The sequence below is a fragment of the Salvelinus fontinalis genome, chromosome 9, assembly GCF_029448725.1.
Source record: "Salvelinus fontinalis isolate EN_2023a chromosome 9, ASM2944872v1, whole genome shotgun sequence".
Taxonomy (NCBI): Eukaryota; Metazoa; Chordata; class Actinopteri; order Salmoniformes; family Salmonidae; genus Salvelinus; species Salvelinus fontinalis.
Genome location: NC_074673.1, coordinates 50,151,138 through 50,177,004, shown reverse-complemented (window position 1 = coordinate 50,177,004; position 25,867 = coordinate 50,151,138). Strand labels below are relative to the sequence as shown.

Sequence of the window (25,867 nt, the reverse complement as noted above, 5' to 3'; positions counted from 1 at the left end):
CTATAATGGTCTGTAATTCATCTTTGGATTTGGAATTTTCAAAAGCATACAAATGTGAGATTGGGACTTTGGAAAGCCCATAACTAAATGTCTACTTAAAATTGAAATAACTTGAATCAGAATTTAACTTCAGTTGGTGTGATTATTTTAGTGGGAGGTATACTTTGACCCTCCTGTGTGAGGTCAACCAAACCTACATCTCTGTCACTATAGCTACACAGAAGTCGGATCGTGTCAATAACTTGAATGAATGTGTCACATCTATATTTAATGCCTTTTGTGGGCACGGCCGTTCCATGTAAAGGCAAAAGGCTTTCGGTCTCAGATTGTAGTGACGTGCCTACAAAGCAGGGAGGGTGTGGTCACCTGGGGAGTGTTCAGTGGAGTGAAAGTTCACAACGCTGCAGATAGAAATGTAATGTATAGAGCTGACATGAGTCCATTAATCTCCACAATACCAGGCTGTCAGTTTTCTGTATAATCTTGCAGAAAAGTCCCTTCATTCACTTCAATATTCACCTATTCTCCACATAAATCTAGTTGCCTACCTATTTTCACACTATGACCCTTAGGCTGTGTTTACACAGGCAGTCCAATTCTGATCTTTTTTCTACTAATTGGTCATTTGATCATTTGCTCATCGAACATCTCATTCCAAAATCATGGGCATTCATTTGGAGTTGGTCCCCCCCTTTGCTCCTATAACAGCCTCCACTCTTCTGGGAAGGCTTTCCACTAGATGTTGGAACATTGCTGCGGGGACTTGCTTCTATTCAGCCACAAGAGCATTAGTGAAGTTGGGCACTGATGTTGGACGATTAGGCCTGGCTCGCAGTCGGCGTTCCAATTCCTCCCAAAGCTGTGCAATGGGGCTGAGGATTTGTGCAGGCCAGTCAAGTTCTTCCAAACCCGATCTTGACAAACCATTTCTGTATGGACCTCACTTTGTGCATGGGGGCATTGACATGCTGAAACAGGAAAGGGCCTTCCCCAAACTGTTGCCACAAAGTTGGAAGCACAGAATCATCTAGAACAGGTATTCCCAAACTGGGGTACGCAATGCCGTTGGGGTTATGCCAAATAAAAATGTGATTCACATTTTTTTATTTTTTATATAGATATTTATACCCTACCGTTCAAAAGTTTGGGATCACTTTGAAGTGTCCTTGTTTTTGAAAGAAAAGCATTTTTTGTCCATTAAAATAACATCAAATTGATCAGAAATACAGTGTAGACATTGTTAATGTTGTAAATTACTATTGTAGCTGATTTTTAATGGAATATCTACATAGACGTACAGAGGCCCATTATCAGCAACCATCCCTCCTGTGTTCCAATGGCACGTTGTGTTAGCTAATCCAGGCTTTTCATTTTAAAAAGGCTAATTGATCATTAGAAAACCCTTTTGCAATTATGTTAGCACAGCTGAAAACGGTTGTTCTGATTAAAGAAGCAATGAAATTGGCCTTCTTTAGACAGGTGTGTGCCTTTCCAAGTCATGTCCAATCAATTGAATTGACCACAGGTTGACTCCAATCAAGTTGTAGAAACATCACAAGGGAGATCAATGGAAACATGATGCACCTGAGCTCAATTTCGAGCCTCATAGCAAAGCGTCTGAGTACTTATGTAAATAAGATATTTCTGTTTTTTATTTTGAATATATTAGCAAAAAATTCTAAAACTTGTTTTCACTTTGTCATTATGGGGTATTGTGTGTAGATTGCTGAGGATAATAAAAAAAAAAACAATTTTAGAATAAGGCTGTAATGTAACAAAATGTGGAAAAAGTGAAGGGGTCTGAACTTTCCGAATGCACTGTATGTCTGTCTGGCGTTGCAAAATTCCGGGAACTTTCAATAAATTCCAATTTTTTTTACGGAATCAGAAGGAAAAAAGCAGGATATCTGGAATTCTCCAACCAGATTTTCTGGGAAACAACAGAATTTATTGAACGTTTTTTGCAACTCATGAGCAGCCAGAATAGATCCATCTTCCTGTAGAAAGGTGATCTTCTCCTTGCGCATTTCCTTTCTTTTGAACACTGTTCCCCTGAGTGACCAGATCATACTACATGCATGCGGTGTATTTTCCGATAGCATTAGGAGAGTTTGACTTATGGGGTTAAAGAGGCCTGAGTCTACTGGTGGAATCAAGATCATACTACATGCATGCGGTGTATTTTCCGATAGCATTAGGAGAGTTTGACTTATGGGGTTAAAGAGGCCTGAGTCTACTGGTGGAATCAAGGGCTTTGACAGATACATGGTTGAGCCCAAACATTTCTGGGGGTCTGATTGAGACATGGACCGGAGGCCTAAGAGAGTCATGAGGTCCGGAGGAGGATTAATATTGTCCTTGGTCCTCCTGTGTGTATATCCTATCCTTAGGCTGCAAATTCTGAGTATGGGACAGGAGCTTGGGTTTTGTTTCAGTGTTAGCCATTGAGGCCTGAGGTTTTTTGTTGAGTCCATCCTAGTGGGAGCTTTCATGTCGCTCCTCTCCTCACTGCTTTTAAACATTGAGGGCACTAGTTTGGCTAGATCTTTGATGTCCAGTTCAAGCTGCCTACTTTTCTTCTGTTTTCGCATCTCTTATTCCTTCAACACAAGTTTCTCTTCCAAGAGCAGGAACATGTACAGAAAGAGTGGCCATCCCTGCATTAGTCATTGTGAGTGCAGAGACTTTTGATGATGAAGATAAGATGAATTTGACGCACTGCCATCACAACCAATGTCACTGCTACACAGAAAGTAGACTGGCAAAATGTTTTTTACAAAGTACACCAACGGTCGGTTAGTTACAATAGTTTGGCCCAGGTGGTGACCGTCTTTCCCGGTCAGGGTTCTGCTGAGGTCCTGCTCCCAGTCTGCTCTCTGACCAATACAGCATTCTATCTCTCATCACCTTTGTGTGCATAAGACATGCTTTGTGTTATGTCCTGATTCTCTACCTCAGGGGTTCAGCTCGAGACCCAAATTAGGAATGAACTGTCTTCCAACAACCCAAATTAAGAAGAAACAGTATTTATTATATGTGATTATAAATGTATAACTTGCGACCCACCTCTCACATACCCAGGGCCCACATTTGGGTCCTGACCCATAGTTTAAGAAACCTTGCTCTACCCTGCTCTGTGCACCAATAGCACCCCTCATTTAAGCATTGGATTGAGTCGTTTTATTTTTCCATTCTGGTTTTGATTTAAAACCCAGCAAATGCATATGATTTCTGATGTTTCTGGTTAAAAAAAGCACTGAACATTGTCTTTTTCAGTTTTTTATACATATATGTTTAAATACCAAGGAACTGCCAATGCTCAACGCTAAACTTTTGGGAAGGACACAATATCCTTAAGAACCTTAACAGTATTTAACTAATTAAGAACTCTTTGTTTGTTTTACAGGTTACAGAGTGGGTTGTGTAGGAGTGAGCCCCTGTATCATGTATCATGTATCATAGACGGTGTTCAGACAAGACAGTTGTGTAATCCTGTGTGTGTGTGTGTGTGTGTGTTTGTGCCAATCAGCAGATTTCTGAAATGCTGACAAATTATAAATGTGTTAACTGTTAAAATATATATATAGTGGCAGACAAGGGGGTTGGGTCAAAACTTTTACACAGATCAGACCCGGACAGAGTAGGATTAGCTCGGTTTCAAAGGTGTTTATTAAAATAATAAATCAAAAAGAAAAGGATAGGTCTCCCCCATGAGACCCTCTCCGGGATACCGTCTTCTGGGCTCTGGGTCTTGCTGTATCCTGTCGGGATCAAAACTGCACTCACTCCTGTTACCTCTGCAACCGCCTCCAACTATACGGGAGTCCTTTCTTCCCCCACTCTCTCTTCTGTGTGCTGCCCTACTGGCAGCTTTATGGGACTTATACAGCTGGTAAGCAAATCAGCCCTTGATTATTCACCAACTCCCCATCAGCCCCAACTAGTCCTGGCCGGAGACCCCGTCGAGACCTGGCACGTCCAGCAGATGGAGCCATCGCCTCGTGATGTAGATCAGATCCGTCTGTCACCAGGCCTCGACGAGTCTCCCCCTGGTGGCTATATATTATATATATATATATATATATATTACCAGTCAAAAGTTTGGACACACCCACTCATTCAAAGGTTTTTCTTTATTTTACAATTTTCTACATTGTAGAATAACAGTGAAGACATCAAAACTATGAAATAACACATTTGGAATCATATAGTAACCAAAAAGTGTTTAAACAAATCAAAATATATATGTTATAGTTGAGATTCTTCAAAGTAGCCACCCTTTGCCCCGATGACAGCTTTGCTTTTGACTGGTACTATATTTATATTTATATATATTATATATTTCTTTATAATCTAAAACAATAAATAAGTGGAACGCTCTCCTTTTCACCCCCTCACCCCTGTTCTTCTCTCTTCTTCTCTGCTGTCCTCTCCTCTCTTCTGTTTACTCACATACCCCTCTCTTTTTCTCACCATCCCCTCCCAATATCAGTCAATCATGGATCTGAACTATGATTTACTTCAACTAAAGGTTGACTGAGCGAAATGAAGTTGCCACAAGCAACACCGCAGATATTGTGATGAGCGAGATGCAAGACATCTGCGCATGCGCACATATTCGATTCACGCTGTTACAACGTGCGAGCCAACGGACTAAAACAGCGGAGACGTTAACCCGGTAGGTCACAGTAAAAGGTTTTCTCCATATATAAAGTGGAACAGATTTTCTGTGCGCTCTACTTTGCTGGTGTTTTACAGTGCAGCGCTGTAGCAATACTGCTCTCTAGTGTACATTCAAGAACATGGTTCAAATTTAGTTTGGAAACAACAAAAACAAACAAACTCTTAATTTAACCAAAATGAGCCACAGAAAGTATTGTAGCCGCCATTGTAGTAGTCTTATTGACACTGTATAGTGTTTTCAGACTTTATCCAATGTTTGTAGAGTTTGTGAAAGAAGTCAATTTAGCCATAGCTGTGCGATCGTGTGTCTTAATTGTGTTGACAGCTCACTCATGTCAGGACATGAAGTGAAAGCAGAAGCATAACTTTCTCTCCGGCTGACCAGGCAGGATCCATTTTGAGACGGCAGAGAGGTAATGGAAAACATTGAAAGCTAGCCATAGAGAAGACAAAACCGTAAGTAAAATTATTTAGTTGACAGAAACAATAAACATTTAACTGATCACTGTTCGACGGAGTAGGCTTCCGGGAGTAAAGGCAGTATGGTGTCACGATTATTAGAAGTGATTTCTCTGGATATTTTTTTTACATAGTCATGATGTGGTTGTGTGAACATTTCTGTTTATTATAATCTCCTTAAAGGTTAACTTAAAAGTCCTGAACAGTCAAAATCATGGATGATATTACGATGAAACCAGATTAAAAAATGGATGACCACAGTATGGAAAATTGCTTATTGCGTAATGCTTATTGGGAATCGATGTGACATCACATTTAGCCACACATTTTAAGAGTATTAATACACCAATGGAAATCTCAGAAACCCATAACTAAAATATTGCATCATTGCGTCAGATGCTCGATTAAAGTGATAGTTCACCCATATTACAAAATGACATTCCAAGCTTAATTACACCCATCACATACCTTCCCCCTACAGATAACCATTAACTTCTGGTGTAGACCCTCAGCTATGGCACCCCTCATGTCTCTAGCATAACTGATGTTTAATATTATTCAATGTTTAGAAATCCGAACCCCTCATGTCCCTCTGATATTTTAGGTAGAAATTGTACACCAATATTGAATTGTAAAAGCCTGTTATATGAAATTAATTGCCCTTTAATATAGACCAGATGGAGAATTCAATAAATCAGATTTTTTTATATATATGAATAAAGACTTGCTAAAGTTCCAAAATTCAGCGTTTTGACATGTCTCTCCGTCAACCCTGTGTCACTTCTAGGACGATTCTAACACATTTAATCCCCAAAATTGTTCAAATTTCACCATCATTGTAAAGCCCTAGTTATTTTGTTGCTTTGACAAAGTAATTTCTAAAGATGTTTCTTTATTTAATGTGATTAGTGATTCATTTACATCTGTTCCTAATTTTAAGGTCAACACTGTTAAGTAAACTGAACTCTCCTTTTAATATGGTGAAACTATTCCTTAAAAAAAAAAAATCCAAAGAAACATCAAACATCTAATAGCAAAATCCTTGTGTAAAAGCAGGTGAGCTGGTTTTACTCTTTTTGGCCATTTTCTGGTGTAAAACTGAGTGGGTCGAGCATGCCACGTCAACCCTGATACCCATAGATAGACAGGCCAGTAGTGTTTTAACAATTTGTAAAAAATGATGCATTCAATTGCCACTCCCTGTTTGTTGCACACAACAAGATCCATTCTCTCCGTCACAAGGTGATTTATGGCTGATTTATGATTAAATCGTCAAACATTTTACGGTCAACCCTGTTACTTTATTTGGAATTTAAAAGGTAATTACTATAGTATTTTTTTTTTTTTTTAACTTAGAGATAGAAAAACTTTTAATGAAGTTGAACATGTGCTCTTTATGACAAAATGTTAAAATGACGTGAAATCAAAAGTTTTCTTTGATTTCTTACACTTCTCAAAAGGCACCGAATTGGTGGAACGACCCAGCTAGCATGATAAAACAGTGCTGATAATTTCATTTTGGCTAGCTAACTAAATTGTACAGCCAGCATTTTGTCTATGTTGATGCTTTTACTATAACCAAGCAGTTTGATTTAAAAAAATATATATAATTGTTGAAGTTTGTGAAACTATATGATGTAATGTATGACAGGGTTGGATGTTGCGTACAATTTTAATCTTGTTTGAGTTGCTTTGTGTATCAACACTTGCTTGAGATGATCAAGACATTGCGTCCAAGTTGCTTGACATAAACGTTTCAAATAACGGTCAATCCTTTAGCTCCCCGCCAACTCAGACTGGTCCTTCAGCCTAACTGAAAGTTAGAGATGAGAGAAAGGGACATTTTCTCAAATTCCGAGCAATTACATCTGGAAAAAAATATTATGGGTGATGTTTTGGTCACTCAAAGTGCTATTTTACTTGGGAAATAGGAAAACTGTGCAGGACCTTTAACATTGTTCATTTGTGTCTGTATGTATCATGGTAGTTATTTGACACAGCTTGTGTTTGCCACTAACTGTGTGGTGTGTGTGTATAATGTATGATGTCTGTGTTCGTTCACAGGTCAGCTGATATGGTCAGAAGTTAGTCCTGGACGGACTTGGTCTGTCCCATAGGAAAGGGGGCATGGCTTGCAAAACAGGTCTCTCTGGGGAGAGAGAGGAGGCCTCCACCTCCAAAATGAGTGTCCTTACAGACCACCCCACACCTTTTGAAGCTAAGAGGTTAGAGAAGAATGTGTGTGCATGTACTTTTTTGGCATATTCACATGACACATACTGTATGTTGACACTACAGAGATTGATAAGAGGGCGCACTTGCCAAAAATCCTGTTTTAGCATGGGCAGTGTTATTGAAGGCTTACACCATTTTAAAGTAGTCAACATGGTGGGATTTCCTATGGGTAAATCACAGAATTCCATCCATGTCAGCAGGAGGGATCAGCCAATGAATTCTACTCCTGAGCAAACATTTCAGCTCTGCAGGTGGCAGTAAATCACCAACCTTGGCTTTATCTGTGTTCAGACTATACACACACACTCCAGCACAGTAGGTAGCATATGTATCCTCAATGGTGCTCCCCATGCTGTCACAGAATCGATAAATGGCAAAGGTAGGAGGTGGGCTCTCTTTCAATCTCTATAGTAGATACTCACCCACGTTTCAGACAGCCCTACATCATCTGCATTGCTGTCATTGAGATGCACTGTTTCTTAAAGGTTGAAGCAGCAGCGAGAAGAGATAAGATCAGTCTCACCTGTGCCCAGCTGTGTGTCCATGAAGAGTGATCGGTCTATGACGCAACCAATGAAGTTCTGTGATGAAGCGTTTACAGATCAAAGGTGAGATGCTAGCTTTATAGTTACCCTCAATTCTTCTAATTAAGCACAAATGATAACATACTGATTAAGGAATTTGTTTCCTATATGTTCATTAACCAATTTAATTATAATAAAGCAAACACTCTGTCCATTTCTAAGAATTTAGAAATTTAGAAATTAATCAATAGCGTTTATTCTCGAGAGAGCTCTGACGTGCATATACAAAACCGTTCTTTTTATCCCTTCTATTACTAACGCACATACATACACACTAATCTGGATTATCTCCTGAAGTCTCACCACAGTTTATTACCACTTAGCTGACAGTTCCAGTCCCCCCCCAGATACGGAAAACCTAGAGAGGTTTTTGCTGTCTTTCCTTATCTCCACAGAGTTATAGCTTAGTCGGTTCAAACATAGGTTAATGATCCATTTAGTTTTCTTCAGGTACACACAGACATTCCTTTCTCCCCCTGTACATGCTACATAACCTCTAATCCTAATGGTTAAGTTTCTGGGTAGAATTATTTAATCATTTATCTTAAACCTTGATAAAATATCTTAACACATACACAAAACCTATATCTGAGAAGATCTATGTGTACACTTCCAGGTAACCCTTGTTTAGTTTATTTCTTCATGATAACTTCCTGCAATACATTTTACAATGGGACAGAGAGACAAATGTGCAGTTTTATAGCTAAGCTCATGCTATTTTACACATTTTGCCATGAGGCAGCAAAACGTTAGCTAATTAAAGCTAAAATAAAGGTGTGTTGACTGTGATAAAGGCATTGGATTATGAGCCGTCTTATTTGATAAATGAACACTTGTAGTAGTCAGTGGCGTGGTGCGTATAGCCATCGAAGCACAGTGACATTATGTCTCAATGCGGTCATATTTGTGCTGTGGCTTTCATTTATTTTTGGCCACCCATCCCATCAGAATGAATGTCATTCCACGACACAGCTTGCTATGAATTCTAACTGATAGTGTTTGCATGTTTTGGGTAAAAAGACAAACACACATATATAGTATCAGTCAAAAGTTTCGACACACCTACTCATTCAAGGGTTGTCCTGTATTTTACTATTTTCTACATTGCAAAATAATAGTGAGGACATCAGAAATATGTAATAACATATTTTACTACACAATCATGTAGTAATCAAAAAAGTGTTAAACAAAACAAAATATATTTTATATTTAAAATTCTTCAAAGTAGCCACCCTTTGCCTTGATGACAGCTTCGCACACTTTTGGCATTCGCTCAACCAGCTTCGTTGAGGTAGTCACCTGGAATGCATTTCAATTAACAGGTGTGCCTTAAGTTAATTTGTAGAATTTCTTTCCTTCTTAATGCGTTTGAGCCAATCAATTGTATTGTGACAAGGTAGATAGGTAAACAGAAGATAGTCCTATTTGGTAAAGGACTAAGTCCATATTATAGCAAGAACAGCCCAAATAAGCAAAGGGAAACGACAGTCCATCATTACTTTAAGACATGAAGGTCAGTCAATACGTTTCTTCAAGTGCGGTCACAAAAAGCATCAAGCACCATGATGAAACTGGCTCTCATGAGGACCGCCACAGGAAAGGAAGACCCAGAGTTACCTCTGCAGCAGAGGATAAGTTCATTAGAGTTTACTGCACCTCAGATTGCAGCCCAAATAAATGTTTCACAGAGTTCAAGTAACAGGCACATCTCAATATCAACTGTTTAGAGGAGAATCAGGCCTTCATGGTCGAATTGCTGCACAGAAACCACTACTAAAGCACACCAATAAGAAGACGATACTTGCTTGGGCCAAGAAACACGAGCAATGGACATTAGACCGGTGGAAATCTGTCCTTTGGTCTGATGAGTCCAAATTTGATATTTTTGGTTCCAACCACTGTGTCTTTGTGAGATGCAGAGTAGGTGAACGGATGATCTCCGCATGTGTGGTTCCCACCGTGAAGCTTGGAGGAGGAGCTGAGATGGTGTGGGGGTGCTTTGCTGGTGACACTGTCTGTGATTTATTTAGAATTCAAGGCACACTTAACCAGCATGGCTACCACGGCATTCTGCACCGATACACCATAACATCTGGTTTGCACTTAGCGGGACAATATATATTTTTCAAAAGGACAATGACCCAACATGCCTCCAAGCTATGTAAGGGCTATTTGACCAAGAAGGAGAGTGATTGAGTGCTGCATCAGATGACCTGGCCTCCACAATCACCCGACCTCAACCCAATTGACATGGTTTGGAATAAGTTGGACTGCAGAGTGAAGGAAAAGCAGCCAATAAGTGCTCAGCATATTTTAAATGTTTTTTTTATTTAACCTTTATTTAACTAGGCAAGCCAGTTAAGAACAAATTCTTATTTACAATAACGGCCTACCCCGGCCAAACCCTCCCCTAACCTGGACGACGCTGTGCCAATTGTGTGCTGCCCTATGGGACTCCCGATCACGGCCGATTGTGATACAGCCCGGTATCGAACCAGGGTCTGTAGTGACGCCTCTAGCACTGAGATGCAGTGCCTTAGACCGCTGCACCACTCGGGAACTCATTCAAGACGGTTGGAAAAGCATTCCAGGTGAAGCTGGTTGAGAGAATGCCAAGAGTGTGTGTAAAGCTGTCATCAAGGCAAAGGGTGGCTACTCTGAAGAATCTCAAATACATTTAGATTTGTTTAAATCTTTTTTGGTTACTGTAACATCTGCTTCCAACTCGCACTCTCAAACACCTATATCCCCTGAACGCAGCTCACTCTCCAGATCCCAATCACCTGAATTCTAATCACCTGTTCACACACCTGTATGTCATTATCACACACTATTTAGTTCAGTTCTTTGCATCCCATCACTGTGAGGTGTTGTTTGTTTTGTGAGACACATCTTTCTGGGTTTCCAGTGATCTACTCCTCACGTGTATGATAGTTTTGGCTTGCCTCACTAACGTTGCCTTTTTGCCTATTCCCTGCCTGTACTTTCGGATTTCCTGTTATCAACCTAATGCCTGATCTCCTTGACTACGTTACTATACTTTTCCCTGCCTATACTGTCGCCCTTTTGGACCCCTGTGTATGACCTTCTGCCTGCCCCTGGACCCAGCTACCTGCCTCCTCCTGTGGTCCTTCGCAATAAACACCTGCTGCGCCCTGCGCTTGAAACCAGCTCTCTGTCTCCCCTCATGTTCATTACAGTTACTACATGATACCATATGTTATTTCATAGTTTTTCTGTCTTCACTATTATTTTACAATGTAGAAAATAGTAAAAATGAATAAAAACCCTTGAATGAGTAGGTTTGTCAACTTTTGACTGGTACTGTATGTAAATTAGATTTCTGTATTTCATTTTCAATACATTTGTAAAAGAAATCCTAAACGATGTTTTCACTTTGTCATTATGGGCTACTGTGTAGAAAAAAAAAATATGAATCCATTTTGAATTCAGGCTGTAACACAACAAAATGTGGAATAAGTCAAGGGGTACGAATACTTTCTGAAGGCACTGTAAATACATAACGTTTCACGCCCGCCGATGGACAGGGTGTATAGTAGGCTGCTGTTGTTAATAGCCTACATTATCTCGTTTTCATCCAATACAGCATGTCAGATTGCGCATTGAGCTTTGCTAGAGATGCTTTGTGCCCGGCCCGTGTGATCCGTGATTTCCGTAATCAAGACACACACAACCTGCAGCACTCCGATGTGAATGGCTGATAAATTGTGCGCGAGTGTAGAAATCATGAGGCAAATCAGCCTTAAAAAAAACGTACTTTGTCCCTCTTAATGGTTTTGCATGAATATTTTTTATTTAACTGCATCTAAAGTGGTGATGCGCTGCCCCACCTGATAGAAAAGTCCTGGGGCAAATGGAATTTGGTATTTTATTAGGATCCCCATTAGCTGTTGCAAAAGCAGCAGCTACTCGTCCTGGGGTCCACACAAAACATGAAACATAATATAGAATGAAATAATACAGAACATCAATAGACAAGAACAGAATTACATTAAAAAAAATAAAGGCACGTGTAGCCTACATTTTAATGCATACACACAAACTATCTAGGTCACATGGGGGAGAGACGTTGTGCCGCGAGGTGTTGCTTTATCTGTTTTTTGAAACCAGGTTCGCTGTCTATTTGAGCAATATGAGATGGAAGGAAGTTCCATGCAATAAGGGCTCTATATAACACTCTACGCTTTCCTGAATTTGTTCTGGATTTGCCAGCTTGCAACATGTTTGCCGGCGGCCCTGCCACCACTACATTCTGAGTCAGGCATCTTAGATATACAGACAGGTGTATATTTTTTCAGAGGAACCAATTGCTGTTTATTCCAGCTGAAAACAGTGTTTTCTATTTTTGCCTTTGACAGGCTTCAACAGGAGAGATCAGAGTCTCCTGTCCTCAGCTGTGGGTCTATGGCAGAAATTGACGACAGGCTCAAATCCAAGCTGAAGAGAAAGTTTCAGTGTGTGTTTGAGGGGACAGCACAGCAAGGAAACCCTACACTTCTCAATGAGATCTATACAGAGCTTTACATCACAGAAGGTGGAAGCGGAGAGGTCAACAATGAACATGAGGTGAGACAGATTGATACACTATCCAGGCGACTAGCAACACAAGAGACACCTATCAAATGCAATGACATCTTTAAACTCTTACCGGGACAAGACAAACATGTCAGAACTGTTCTGACAAAAGGAGTTGCGGGGATCGGAAAAACTGTCTCTGTGCAGAAGTTCATTCTAGACTGGGCCGAGGGAAAAGCTAATCAGGACATCCAGTTGATATTCCCTCTTCCTTTTAGGGAGCTGAATTTGATGGAGGGGAAAAAACACAGTTTGGTAGAACTTCTTCATTGTTTTTTCAAGGATACAAAAGAATCCGAAATATTAATTAATGATGACTTCAAAGTTCTCTTTATCTTTGATGGTCTGGATGAATGTCGACTTCCTTTAGACTTCCAGAACAATAACAGTCTGAGGGATGTCACAGAGACAACCTCAGTGGATGTGCTGCTGACAAACCTCATCGAGGGGAATCTGCTTCCTAATGCTCTCCTCTGGATAACATCCCGACCTGCAGCAGCCAATCGTATTTCTCCCGACTGTGTTGACCAGGTGACAGAGGTACGAGGGTTCAATGACCCACAGAAGGAGGAATACTTCAGGAAGAGAATCCATTCTCCGAACCTGGCTAGCAGAATCATCACGCACATGAAATCATCAAGGAGCCTCTACATCATGTGCCACATACCAGTCTTCTGTTGGATTGCAGCAACTGTTCTAGAGAGGCTGTTGGGTGGTGCAGAGAGTGGAGAGATCCCCAAGACGCTGACACAAATGAACCTTCACTTTCTGATCTTTCAGACGAGGTTAAGAAACAAGAAATATCCTGGGAGAAGTGGGACAGATCCAGAGTGGAACACGGATAAAGAGATAATTCTGAAACTGGGCAAACTGGCCTTTGAACAGCTGGAAAAGGGCAATCTAATCTTCTATGAGGAAGACCTGAGAGAGTGTGGCATTGATGTCAAAGAAGCATCAGTGTACTCAGGAGTGTGCACACGAGTCTTCAAGGAGGAGTGTGGGCTGAACAAGGGGAAGGTATACTGCTTTGTGCATCTTAGCATTCAGGAGTTTCTCGCTGCTTTATACGTGTTTCTCTCTTTTGTGAACAACAACAGAAATCTAATGTTGAAACAGCAATCTAAGTCCACACCTACAATCGACCTCTACAAGAGTGCCGTGGATCAAGCCATTCAGAGTGCCAATGGACACCTGGACCTGTTTCTCCGCTTCCTTCTCGGCCTTTCACTGAAGTCCAATCAGACTCTCTTAAGAGGCCTACTGGTACAGACAGGAAGCAGCTCTCGCACCAATGAGGAAACGGTTGAGTACATCAAGGAGAAGATCAGGGAGAATCCCTCATTGGAGAGATGCATTAACTTGTTCCACTGTCTAAACGAGCTGAATGACCATTCTCTAGTGGAGGAGATCCAAAGCTACCTGAGCTCAGGAAGTCTCTCTGAAGATCTCTCTCCAGCACAGTTGTCAGCTTTGGTTGTTGTGGTGTTGACTTCAGAAGAGGAGCTGGATGTGTTTGAGCTGAGAAAATACTCCAGATCAGATGAGGGTCTTCTGAGGATGCTACCGGTGGTCAAAGCCTCCAGAACAGCTGTGTGAGTACTGCCATACACTACCGCTCATCATACATAGATCAGTAATAACCAAATAAAGATGCACTCACAGATCAGTTGGGAAAATAAGACCATTTGCATGGAGCAGCTTGAGAAAGCCTTATTAGTGATATTGCATGTAGTCATATTTTCAAACATAATATAGTATGGACATTTCCATAATAATTTTATACATTTAGTTTCTAGCTGCTCTAGAAACAATACTAATTCGAAGCTATACTAATTTGAGTATTATCATTTTCCCTCAGGCTAACTTACTGCTACCTCACTGAGAGATGCTGCAAAGCCCTAGCCTCAACTCTCAGCTCGACCTCATCGGGTCTGAGAGAGTTGGACCTGAGTAAAAATGACCTGAAGGATTCCGGAGTGGCACTGCTCTCCATTGGACTGGGGAGTCCACAATGTAAACTTGAGTCACTGAGGTAAAGTCATTTTTGTCATTCACTGCTTCGTCTTATTTGGGACATTATATTCTTACACACTTTAACCGCAATTTCCACTCTCAGTTCCTTGCGCTGGATCAGTGTATTTAAAAAAGGGGGGGCTGAACTGATTTAGCCTCCATTTCAATCCTACTTATTAGGAAATGCTACAGAATGAGATTTGGGTCTTGGAGGCGTGCTTTGATGTGGGTGGCTCCTGTGTGTGTGTTTGCACATGGGAAGAGTTTGTACATCACTTGGCCAAAACAGTACACAGTTACGGTCGCTCACCCTTCTAGACAACCTGAAACAGTCTAACCAGATCTTGTGTCTCGAAGTAGCCTAGGCCAACTTCTTTTGCCAATTAGCTTCAGCCGGCTGGTGTGTGACTGTGGCAAAATTGGTTCGACTTTGGATAGCCAATCTGTGGGGATAGTTAGGGACCGTCGATACATTTCACAATGTAAATGGGACAATATTTTCATGTTGCACGCCTTTTAGTTCTCTTTAAATGCTTTCAATATTTGCATATGAATTTCTTCAATTTATAGTTGGTTTGAGGTTTTTAAGTCATTGAAACTTGGAGCTATTGAAGTTTGTAAATATTGGTGATTACCTGGATGCTGCCAGCATGTGGGCAGGATTGAGATAAACCCAACCCAAGGAAAACCGTTTTACGTACCCTTCATTTTGCAAATCTCTGTTTTGCACTAGACTGGCTTTATGACCAAAACAATTATATTTACACTTTGTAGTCAATTTTGACACTAGAATAAATGTTTGATATTGATGCCACATATGCTGTTTTCAACCAAAGAAGTTGGTTTTTAAATTGTCACTCTTTAACTATTTCTCTGTGCAGGCTCTCCGGTTGTAGAGTCACTGGGAAAAGCTGTGCTTCTCTGGCTTCAGCTCTGAAGTCAAACCCCTCCCACCTGAGAGAGTTGGATCTGAGTGGGAGTAATCCAGGAGACACAGGCGTGAGCCTGCTCTCTGCTGCACTAGAGGATCCACTCTGTAAACTGGAGACACTGAGGTGAGTGTTGGTCCCATTACAGCTCAATGATACTCAACACACAATGGTCAATCTTTTGACAATAAGGAACCTCTTGAGACATGATATAATGTCATTCCTCAGAAAGTGACACACAGGGCCTCCCGGGTGGTGCACTGGATCACTGTGCCACCAGAGACTCTGGGTTCGAGCCCAGGCTCTGTCGCAGCCGGCCGCGACCGGGAGGTCCATGGGGCGACGAACAATTGGCTTAGCGTCGTCCGGGTTAGGGAGGGTTTGGCCGGTAGGAATATCCTTGTCTCGCCGCGCACTAGCGACTCCTGTGGCGGGCCAGGCGCAGTGCACGATGACCAGGTCGCCAGGTGTACGGTGTTTCCTCCGACACATTGGTGCGGCTGGCTTCCGGGTTGGATACGCACTGTGTTAAGAAGCAGTGCGGCTTGGTTGGGTTGTGTTTCGGAGGACGCACAGCTCTCGACCTTCGTCTCTCCCGAGCCCGTACGGGAGTTGTAGCGATGAGACAAGACAGTAACTACTAACAGTTGGATACCACGAAATTGGGGAGAAAAAGAGGGTAAAAAAATAAATAATAATAATTTTTAAAAAGTGACACACATAGCAGACACAAAGCGCTATCCTCCTCCTCCCTGCAGGCTATCACGTTGTAGTGTCACAGAGGAAGGCTGTGCTTCTCTGGCTTCAGCTCTGAGGTCAAACCCCGCGAACCTGAGAGAGCTGGACCTGAGCTGCAATTATCCAGGTGACTCAGGAGTGAAACTGATCTCTGCTTTACTGGAGGAGCCACACAAACTGAAGACTCTGAGGTGAGTGTTGGGGCCATTATAGCACAACTGTGAATAACTGTAGAAAATCATAGGTGATTGTGTGTGCCCTGCCTTCCTTCTGTAGCGCAATGTTGAAATGTATTACTCTCTCCCGCCCACCCCCCACCCCCCACAAGGCTGAATACCTGTAAACTTACTGAGAACTGCTGCCAAGCTCTGGCTTCAGCTCTCAGCTCAAACTCCTCTAGTCTGAGGGAGCTTGACCTGAGTAAGAATAAGCTGCAGGATTCAGGAATGACGCTGCTCTGTGCTGGACTGGGGAATCCACACTGTAAACTGGGGATGCTAAAGTAAGGTCTCCTGTCAGAGTTATCCGCCTTGGTTCTTAATACAGCAGCTATTCACAATAGACCACAAACGTCCCTATTTTGTATCTTATAATGGACAACTCAAGTACAAAACTATGTGATAATAAAACATGTTTTGATGTAAACTTGCAAAGAAGAAAATATATGCTATATTTCTCTGTGTGGCCTGAACTGAAGAATGAAAGGATCATTTTATTTTAGGCTGTCGGAGTGTGGATTCACAGACAAAGGCTGTGCTTCTCTGGCTTCAGCTCTGAGGTCAAACCCTTCACATCTGAGAGAACTGAATATGAGCTGGAACTACCCAGGTGAATCAGGAGTGAAGCTGATCTCTGCTTTACTGGAGGATCCGTGCTGCAAACTGAAGACACTGAGGTGAGCGCTTTGAGTTCTCACCCGGCCACTGTGAAGAGGGTCTGTCTGGGTGACATTCCCTCAGACCTTTGTTGGCATTACAGTTGAAGTCGGAAGTTTACATACACCTCAGCCAAATACATTTAAACTCAGTTTTTCATCATTCCTGACATTTAATCCAAGTAAAAATTCCCTGTCTTAGGTCAGTTAGGATCACCACTTTATTTTAAGAATGTGAAATGTCAGAATAATAGTAGAGAGAATGATTTATTTAAGCTTTTATTTCTTTCATCACATTCCCAGTGGGTCAGAAGTTTACATACACTCAAAGAGTATTTGGTAGCATTGCCTTTACATTTTTTAACTTGGGTCAAACGTTTCGGGTAGCCTTCCTCAAGCTTCCCACAATAAGTTGGGTGAATTTTGGCCCATTCCTCCTGACAGAGCTAGTGTAACTGAGTCAGGTTTGTAGGCCTCCTTGCTTGCACACGCTTTTTCAGATCTGCCAACACATTTTCTATAGGATTGAGGTCAGGGCTTTGTGATGGCTCCTCCAATACCTTGACTTTGTGGTCCTTAAGCCATTTAGCCACAACTTTGGAAGTATGCTTGGGGTCATTGTCCATTTGGAAGACCCATTTGCGACCAAGCTTTAACTTCCTGACTGATGTCTTGAGATGTTACTTCAATATATCCACAATTTTCCATCCTCATGATTCCATCTATTTTGTGAAGTGCACCAGTCCCTCCTGCAGCAAAGCACCCCCACAACATGATGCTGCCATCCCTGTGCTTCACGTTTGGTATGGTGTTCTTCGGCTTGCAAGCCTCCCCCTTTTTCCTCCAAACATAACGATGATCGTTATGGCCAAACAGTTCTATTTTTGTTTCATCAGACCAGAGGACATTTCCACAAAAAGTACGATCTTTGTCCCCATGTGCAGTTCCTAACCAGTCTGACTTTTTTAATGGTGGTTTTGGAGCAGTGGCTTCTTCCTTACTGAGCGGCCTTTCAGGTTATGTCGTTATAGGATTAGTTTTACTGTGGATATAGATACTTTTGTACCTGTTTCCTCCAGCATCTTCACAAGGTCCTTTACTGTTGTTCTGGGATTGATTTGCGCTTTTCGCACGCAAACTTAGTGTATGTAAACTTCTGACCCACTGGAATTGTAATACAGTGAAATAATCTGTCTGTAAACAATTGTTCGGAAAGATTACTCGTGTCATGCACAAAGTAGATGTCCTAACCGACTTGCCAAAACTATAGTTTGTTAACACGAAATTTGTGGAGTGGTTGAAAAACGAGTTTTAATGACTCCAACCTAAGTATATGTAAACTTCCGACTTCAACTGTATATTTCAGTCAGTGGGTCTGTATTGTTTTCCCACTGTTCCTCTGTTTACTCCATTAGATTAAGTCCATGGGCCAGAGACTGGTGACAGAATTGGAGGACGGAAGGGCATCCCAGCCCAGCAGAGCGGATGTCTAGTTACTGTTATTGGGAAACTTACTTTTCAGAGCCGGAAAGCTGCTTTCACTGTCCAAACAGGAGGAAACAAAATAGCCTGTATGGATCTCAGATCTCAGTGGCAGATGTCCTGAATATCACATCCCTATTCTAATAGTATGTACTTAGGTGGGACTAAGTCATTGTTTTACAAGTCACAAGGAAGACTCAAGTCCCAAGTCAAGTCTCAAGTCCTAAACTTTGAGTTTCGAGTCCTAAACAAGTCATAATGTGCTCTTCACCAAATGTAATACTATTTCATATTTTGAACAAGAGTAATAGTTAGTATATTACATTTACGCAAATCATGAATGCTTTTAAAAATATATTTATTACTTTCCAAATAAACGTTATATTTCCATGGAAATACATGGGTAGCCATAAGAAAGACCCCCCCCTCCCCCCCCAATAGCGATCGACTATCGAGGATCGCTATGGGGCGCAATCGGGCGATGTAGGCTTGTACACAATCGCCCAACCTTAAAACACGCAGTGTGTGTGGTTACAGTAGGCTAACATATGTCAATGGCTTTGGAACAGCAGTAACATCAGGCAGGATTTAGGCTACCAACTGCCTAGCCAGTTGTAGCTCAATCTTGGGTGCAATGATCACGTTCCCGCACTGACTGACTGTGTGGAGGCTCAGCAGACATTTGCATCCTGTAGCTCTAACTCCAAAAAGTTCTGGAACACTGTAAAGTCCATGGAGAACAAGAGCACCTCCTCCCAGCTGCCCACTGCACTGAGGCTAGGTAACACGGTCACCACCGATAAATCCGTGATAATCGAAAACTTCAACAAGAATTTTTCAACGGCTGGCCATGCCTTCCTCCTGGCTACTCCAACCTTGGCCAACAGCTCCGCCCCCCCCAGCTCTCCCCCCCCCCGCTGCTACTTGCCCAAGCCTCCCCAGCTTCTCCTTTAACCAAATCCAGATAGCAGATGTTCTGAAAGAGCTGCAATACCTGGACCCATACAAATCAGCTGGGCTTGATAATCTGGACCCTCTATTTATGAAACTGTCCGCCGCCATTGTCGCAGCACCTATTACCAGCCGGTTCAACCTCTCCTTCGTATCATCTGAGATCCCCAAGGATTGGAAAGCTGCCGCGGTCATCCCCCTCTTCAAAGGGGGAGACACCCTGGACCCAAACTGTTACAGATCTATATCCATCCTGCCCTGCCTATCTAAGGTCTTCGAAAGCCAAGTCAACAAACAGATCACTGACCATCTCGAATCCGACCGTACCTTCTCCGCTGTGCAATCCGGTTTCCGAGCCGGTCACGGGTGCACCTCAGCCACGCTCAAGGTACTAAACGATATCATAACCGCCATCGATAAAAGACAGTACTGTGCAGTCGTCTTCATCGACCTGGCCAAGGCTTTCGACTCTGTCAATCACCATATTCTTATCGGCAGACTCAGTAGCCTCGGTTTTTCTAATGACTGCCTTGCCTGGTTCACCAACTACTTTGCAGACAGAGTTCCGTGTGTCAAATCGGAGGGCATGTTGTCTGGTCATCTGGCAGTCTCTATGGGGGTACCACAGGGTTCAATTCTCGGGCCGACTCTTTTCTCTGTATATATCAATGATGTTGCTCTTGCTGCGGGTGATTCCCTGATCCACCTCAACGCAGACGACACCATTCTGTATACTTCTGGCCCTTCCTTGGACATTGTGCTATCTAACCTCCAAACGAGCTTCAATGCCATACAACACTCCTTCCGTGGCCTCCAACTGCTCTTAAACACTAGTAAAACCAAATGCATGCTTTTCAACCGTTCGCTGCCTGCACCCGCACGCCCAACTTGCATCACCACCCTGGATGGTTCCGACCTAGAATATGTGGACATCTATAAGTACCTAGGTGTCTGGCTAGACTGCAAACTCTCCTTCCAGACTCATATCAAACATCTCCAATCCAAAATCAAATCTAGAGTCTGCTTTCTATTTCGCAACAAAGCCTCCTTCACTCACGCCGCCAAACTTACCCTCGTAAAACTGACTATCCTACCGATCCTCGACTTCGGCGATGTCATCTACAAAATAGCTTCCAATACTCTACTCAGCAAACTGGATGCAGTTTATCACAGTGCCATCCGTTTTGTTACTAAAGCACCTTATACCACCCACCACTGCGACCTGTTTGCTCTAGTCGGCTGGCCCTCGCTACATGTTCGTCGTCAGACCCACTGGCTCCAGGTCATCTACAAGGCTATGCTAGGTAAAGCGCCGCCTAATCTCAGTTCACTGGTCACGATGGCAACACCCACCCGTAGCACGCGCTCCAGCAGGTGTATCTCACTGATCATTCCTAAAGCCAAAACCTCATTTGGCCGCCTTTCCTTCCAGTTCTCTGCTGCCTGCGACTGGAACGAATTGCAAAAATCTCTGAAGTTGGAGACTTTTATCTCCCTCAACAACTTTAAACATCTGCTATCTGAGCAGCTAACCGATCGCTGCAGCTGTACATAGTCCATCGGTATATAGCCCACCCAATTTACCTACCTCATCCCCATACTGTTTTTATTTATTTACTTTTCTGCTCTTTTCCACAACAGTATCTCTACTTGCACATGATCATCTGATGATATATCACTCCAGTGTTAATCTGCTAAATTGTAATTATTCGCTCCTATGGCCTATTTATTGCCTACCTCCTCATGCCTTTTGCACACATTGTATATAGATTCTCTTTTTTTTTCTTTTCTACAATGTTATTGACTTGTTTATTGTTTACTCCATGTGTAACTCTGTGTTGTTGTCTGTTCACACTGCTATGCTTTATCTTGGCCAGGTTGCAGTTGCAAATGAGAACTTGTTCTCAACTAGCCTACCTGGTTAAATAAAGGTGGGAAAAAAATAAAAAAAAATAATGATTTAACGTTACGTTAGCCAACATGCTACACTGGCAAAGTTATGAATGATATAGCTGTCGGCTATATTAGCCACGACTTACCATTCTTTGTGCAGCTTCAAATGTCGAACAAAGTTGGAAGTTGGTGCGCCTCAGTCTGTCATTTTCTTCCCGCATGTTCTGCAAGTTGCAATCTGTTTTTTGTTGATACAGCGTCTTTATATCCGAAAATAATAATTTGGGGTATCATCTTTCCAAGGGCTCCATCTGAATTCACTCGCCGACGTTCCTCTGCACTGCCACGAGCAACCTTTTCTCAGCTGGCACAATTTGATTGGCTGCTGTCCGATCCAAACTGTAATCTGTTAAATTAAGAGTTGATGCGCTGCACACTTTTTTTAATAGCATAATTTTTTATATTTGGGCTTGGGGAGGGTATCAAGTCAGTTCCGAGTCAAAAGGCTCAAGTCCAAGTTAAGTCACGGGTCATTGGTGTTAAAGTCAAAGTCGAGTTGCAAGTCATCATATTTGTGACTCGAGTCTGACTCGAGTCCACACCTCTGGTACTTAGCCTGGGGAAGTACACACTACTCCTACTAGTACTCTGAGACACTTTATGAATACTGGCCCGGATCCTCCTCGGCTTCATCCATCTTCTAAAGTAATGAGGATTCAACAACAACACAATATAACAAACACTCACCCATTGGTCATATGACCCATTGTATACTGTAAAATACAGAGTGTACAAGAACATTAGGAAAACCTGCTCTTTTCATGACATCGATAGACTGACCAGGTGATTGACGTCACTTGTTAAATCCACTTCAAAATCAGTGTAGATGAAGGGGAGGAGACAAGTTAAAGAAGGCTTTTTAAGCCTTGAGACATGGATTGTGTGCCATTCAGAGGTCGAATGGGCAAGACAAAAGATTTAAGTGCCTTTGAACGGGGTATGGTAGTAGGTGCAAGGCACACTAGTTTGAGTGTGTCAAGAACTGTCGGGTTTTTCCACGCTCAACAGTTTCTTGTGTGTATCAAGAATGGTCCACCACAACAAAGGACATCCAGCCAACTTGACACAACTGTGGGAAACATTGGAGTCAACACCTTGTAGAGTCCATGTTGAGGGCAAAATGGGGTGCAACTCAGTATTAATAAAGGGTTCCGGATTTGTTGTACACAATGTATATAATGTGTTTAAAAAATGACTTGTGTTATTATGTATTTTTGTATGGTCAAGCTTGTGCAATACAAATTGAATCTATTTCAATGTACACCTATCCTTTAAGTTTCAAGCCCTTTTCTATCCACATTCACTGAGCCCCTCAACCCAGGTTTAAGTGATTACACAAACTCCTCAGCTTCCAAGAGCATGCCTTCCATTGTGTCAACTGTCAATGGAAGCAACTTCAGCAAGGGCTGTTATACTAGTAGTTATTGTGATAAAAATAAATATTCTAATGCACATTTAAGTAGTAGAAGGGTTTTGCCTGTTAGTGCAGAAATTATTATTTTGGGTTTAAAAAAAAATCCCTCCAGGCCGCGTTTGAACGTCTAAAACTAGATAGAAAGTATGTATGGACCTACACGTTTTCAAATAACTGCCCTTTTTCTGGCCCGCAAATTGCTTTTGAAGAACAAATCGAAATCCCGATATCGCCATCGAGACAATATTAATGCGCAACTGGAAATGTTAAACTGATCCGAGGTCAGCGTCTAGGGGCATCTACATCAGGTGCAGGGCGACTGGCATGACATATAAAGGCCAGCAGAGGGGATCAGAGTAACACAAAGGGGTTGCTTCACTTTCAATAACCAACAAGTGAAGCGCTACATAACAGTAACGTTCCCTAGGTCTTTGCTAACGGCTTATAAAAACAGCCAGAAAATAGTAGAGTGCAGTTTATTTTAAATAGAGAGATGGTGTTTTCTACAGACACAGTTCAGCATCAAACTATCGGTGTTAGCGATGTGGTAGAAAGTGTTTACTTGGGCTGTGGTGCACTATGAAGGAAAAGGTTCCTTCAGGGCTGCTGGGAGATTTCACTGTTACGCAAGTTGCAAGTGCTTCCATGGAGCAAAGGCATGCATTATTCACACCACATTTACATAAAAGACAATAGGGAAGTGTGTGCCGAGAGTGTGTGTGTGCATGCACGCGTGTGTTTGTGTGGCTATTCAATTCTCTGAAATGCTTTTGCCACCCGAGCATCTAAGTAAATACCGCCAAAGGTTTTGTTGATGCGAAGTTGTGGAGGTGGGTTAAGGCCCCCAGACTCTCCTGATATCACTAGCTTCTATACCAAGCTGTCCCATACTGAACCCTACCCTGTACTAGAATGTTGATAGTGTAGAAAATCAACTATTGGATAATAGAGAATCCACATCTATCAAACAGGTCTCTCTCTCCCTCTCTCACATTTGATTATTTTCTCTCTCTCTCTGAGATCCTTGCTGAAGCTTGTCCAAGCAATGGACGATTTTACGATTTTATTAAACAAACAGTGCCTGGATTAGTTCTGGATTACTTCAGCAGGAAACAAGTTTCCTATAGATTGAATAGTGATTATAAGATTCATGTTTTAATTATTCATTTTCCTGAATGCAATGTGCACTGGTTTGGATAAAGTTAGAAAGTATCATCATTTCCCAACTGATTTGATTGGCCATCATATAACGTAATCATGCACCATTCAAACCATTCGTGCCGTATTGAGAAATACTTGCCTGACAAATGTACAGTAATTATACTTTAAGTGACAGCCCTCTGGCCCAACCAATCAACCGACTCTGTTTCTAACAACGGACTGCACGCCAACTGCCCCAGCTAATCCATAAGCACGTTTCAGACAAGTAAAAGACACTACAACGAATGACTAATTAGCAGGTAAAAGAGCAAGATGGAAAAGTAATACACTACGTCCAGCATAAAGGCACACTCCCATCTACTGCGAGCGGTCCTTTTGTTGAAGCCCACAAATGGACTTGACTTTCATTTGTCTTGGATGTGTGATGTCTTGATGTGGAGGCACAAGCTCACTATACAAGTGCTGCTTTTAGTCGAATTAAAAGCCTTATTCTTTTTACTCACACACATTCATTTTCCCTCTTTTCTTCTCTAATTGATGGACACCGTGTAATGGAATCCAGGCAGCAGCCAGACAATACCGTCCTGACTTTTGTTACAAAGGTTCAAGAGCTTAAAAAAAAACTGTAATGTTCTGGAAAACCTTTCCCAAGAAGCTAAACGATTGAGTGCTCTTCATCCCTAGCACAGGGATTCTACAGTATATGTCATTCTATGATCCCTTGCCCGAGTCCCAGATCTGGTTGTGCTTGGCAAGACAGCACAAACCGATCTGAGACTCAGACTACCTCATCACATGTGTATTGTATAATAAATATAGTATTTTATACACAGTAAAAATACATATTTGTACATACATACTGTATTCCCGTTTTATACTAATGATATCTAAAGAGACCTCATCCCTAGAGTCGTACTACGTTATTGTCAGGGACATACAGTATACGATTCACAACTTCAGGATATTTGTCTCTTCAGTGAGGGTGGGGGGGGGGGGGGGGGGTAAACAAACCGGTTAGTCGCTCTCGTTTCCTGATCCTGTTCCTAGTGTCAGGTGTCATGTGTGTTTACCTTCAGACAAGCATTTGCCTTTACAATGTTGGTTGTCTTCAGCACTTCATCTCTCCTAGTCCCCCCCCCCCCCCCCCCACTGACATTGCATTCACCTTTTTCCAAATAACTCAATGCAGATAAGGGGTCAAACTAAAGACCTGAGGGAACAACTCCACAAAACAGTATGAGACATTATTATTCACAATTGATAAAAACACGTGTCCTGCAAGCACCCACAGGCCAAACTGAACGATCTACATTTATGGTACGCTTCAACTGCATGTTCATTTCCCAGGAAGAAAATTGCTCCGTGTTGCAAACTAGGCCCAACGGTGAAAAAAGTAACCAATTGTCATACTTGAGTAAAAGTAAAGATACCTTAAAAGAAAATGACTCAAGTAAAAGTGAAAGTCACCCAGTAAAATACTACTTGAGTAAAAGTATTTCGTTTTAAATACCTAAGTATCAAAAGTAAACGTAATTGCTAAAATATACAAATTCCTTATATTAAGCAAACCAGGTGGTATAATTTGTTTTTTTATTTGCAGTTACTCAGACATAATTTACAAATGAAGCATGTGTGTTTAGTGAGTCTACCAGATCAGAGACAGTAGAGATGACCAGGGATGTTCTCCTGATAAGTGTGTGAATTGGACCATTTTCCTGTCCTGCTAAGCATTCAAAATGTAACGAGTACTTTTGGGTGTCAGGGAAAATGTATGGAGCAAAAAGTACATTACTTT

General features: G+C 41.9%; 1 protein-coding gene across 3 annotated transcripts; it reads left to right on the top strand.

Moving 5' to 3' along the window:
- The first annotated feature begins 4,672 nt into the window (after positions 1-4,672).
- On the top strand, positions 4,673-22,748 carry LOC129862757 (NACHT, LRR and PYD domains-containing protein 12-like). Of its 3 annotated transcripts, none has more exons than XM_055934706.1 (10): positions 4,673-5,096; positions 7,207-7,367; positions 7,863-7,985; positions 12,341-14,149; positions 14,416-14,589; positions 15,452-15,625; positions 16,258-16,428; positions 16,566-16,739; positions 16,959-17,132; positions 18,527-22,748. In XM_055934706.1, the coding sequence occupies exons 2-10, from the start codon at positions 7,270-7,272 to the stop codon at positions 18,552-18,554; spliced, it is 2,925 nt and encodes a 974-aa protein (XP_055790681.1). In that variant the 5' UTR covers positions 4,673-5,096; positions 7,207-7,269; the 3' UTR covers positions 18,555-22,748. The 3 variants fall into 3 exon arrangements, with proteins under 3 accessions (XP_055790681.1, XP_055790680.1, XP_055790682.1); XM_055934705.1 differs by having other exon boundaries at positions 4,673-5,139; XM_055934707.1 differs by lacking the exon at positions 18,527-22,748 and having other exon boundaries at positions 4,673-5,139; positions 16,959-17,136.
- The last annotated feature ends 3,119 nt before the right edge of the window (positions 22,749-25,867 follow it).

What these genes read in the sequence shown, in the direction of transcription:
- LOC129862757 (XM_055934706.1), top strand. Translation starts at nt 7,270, where the DNA reads ATGGCTTGCAAAACAGGTCTCTCTGGGGAGAGAGAGGAGGCCTCCACC. An exon ending in ACACCTTTTGAAGCTAAGAG is followed by an intron (nt 7,368 to 7,862) that starts GTTAGAGAAGAA and finishes TGTTTCTTAAAG; the next exon opens with GTTGAAGCAGCAGCGAGAAG. An exon ending in CACAAACTGAAGACTCTGAG is followed by an intron (nt 16,429 to 16,565) that starts GTGAGTGTTGGG and finishes ACCCCCCACAAG; the next exon opens with GCTGAATACCTGTAAACTTA.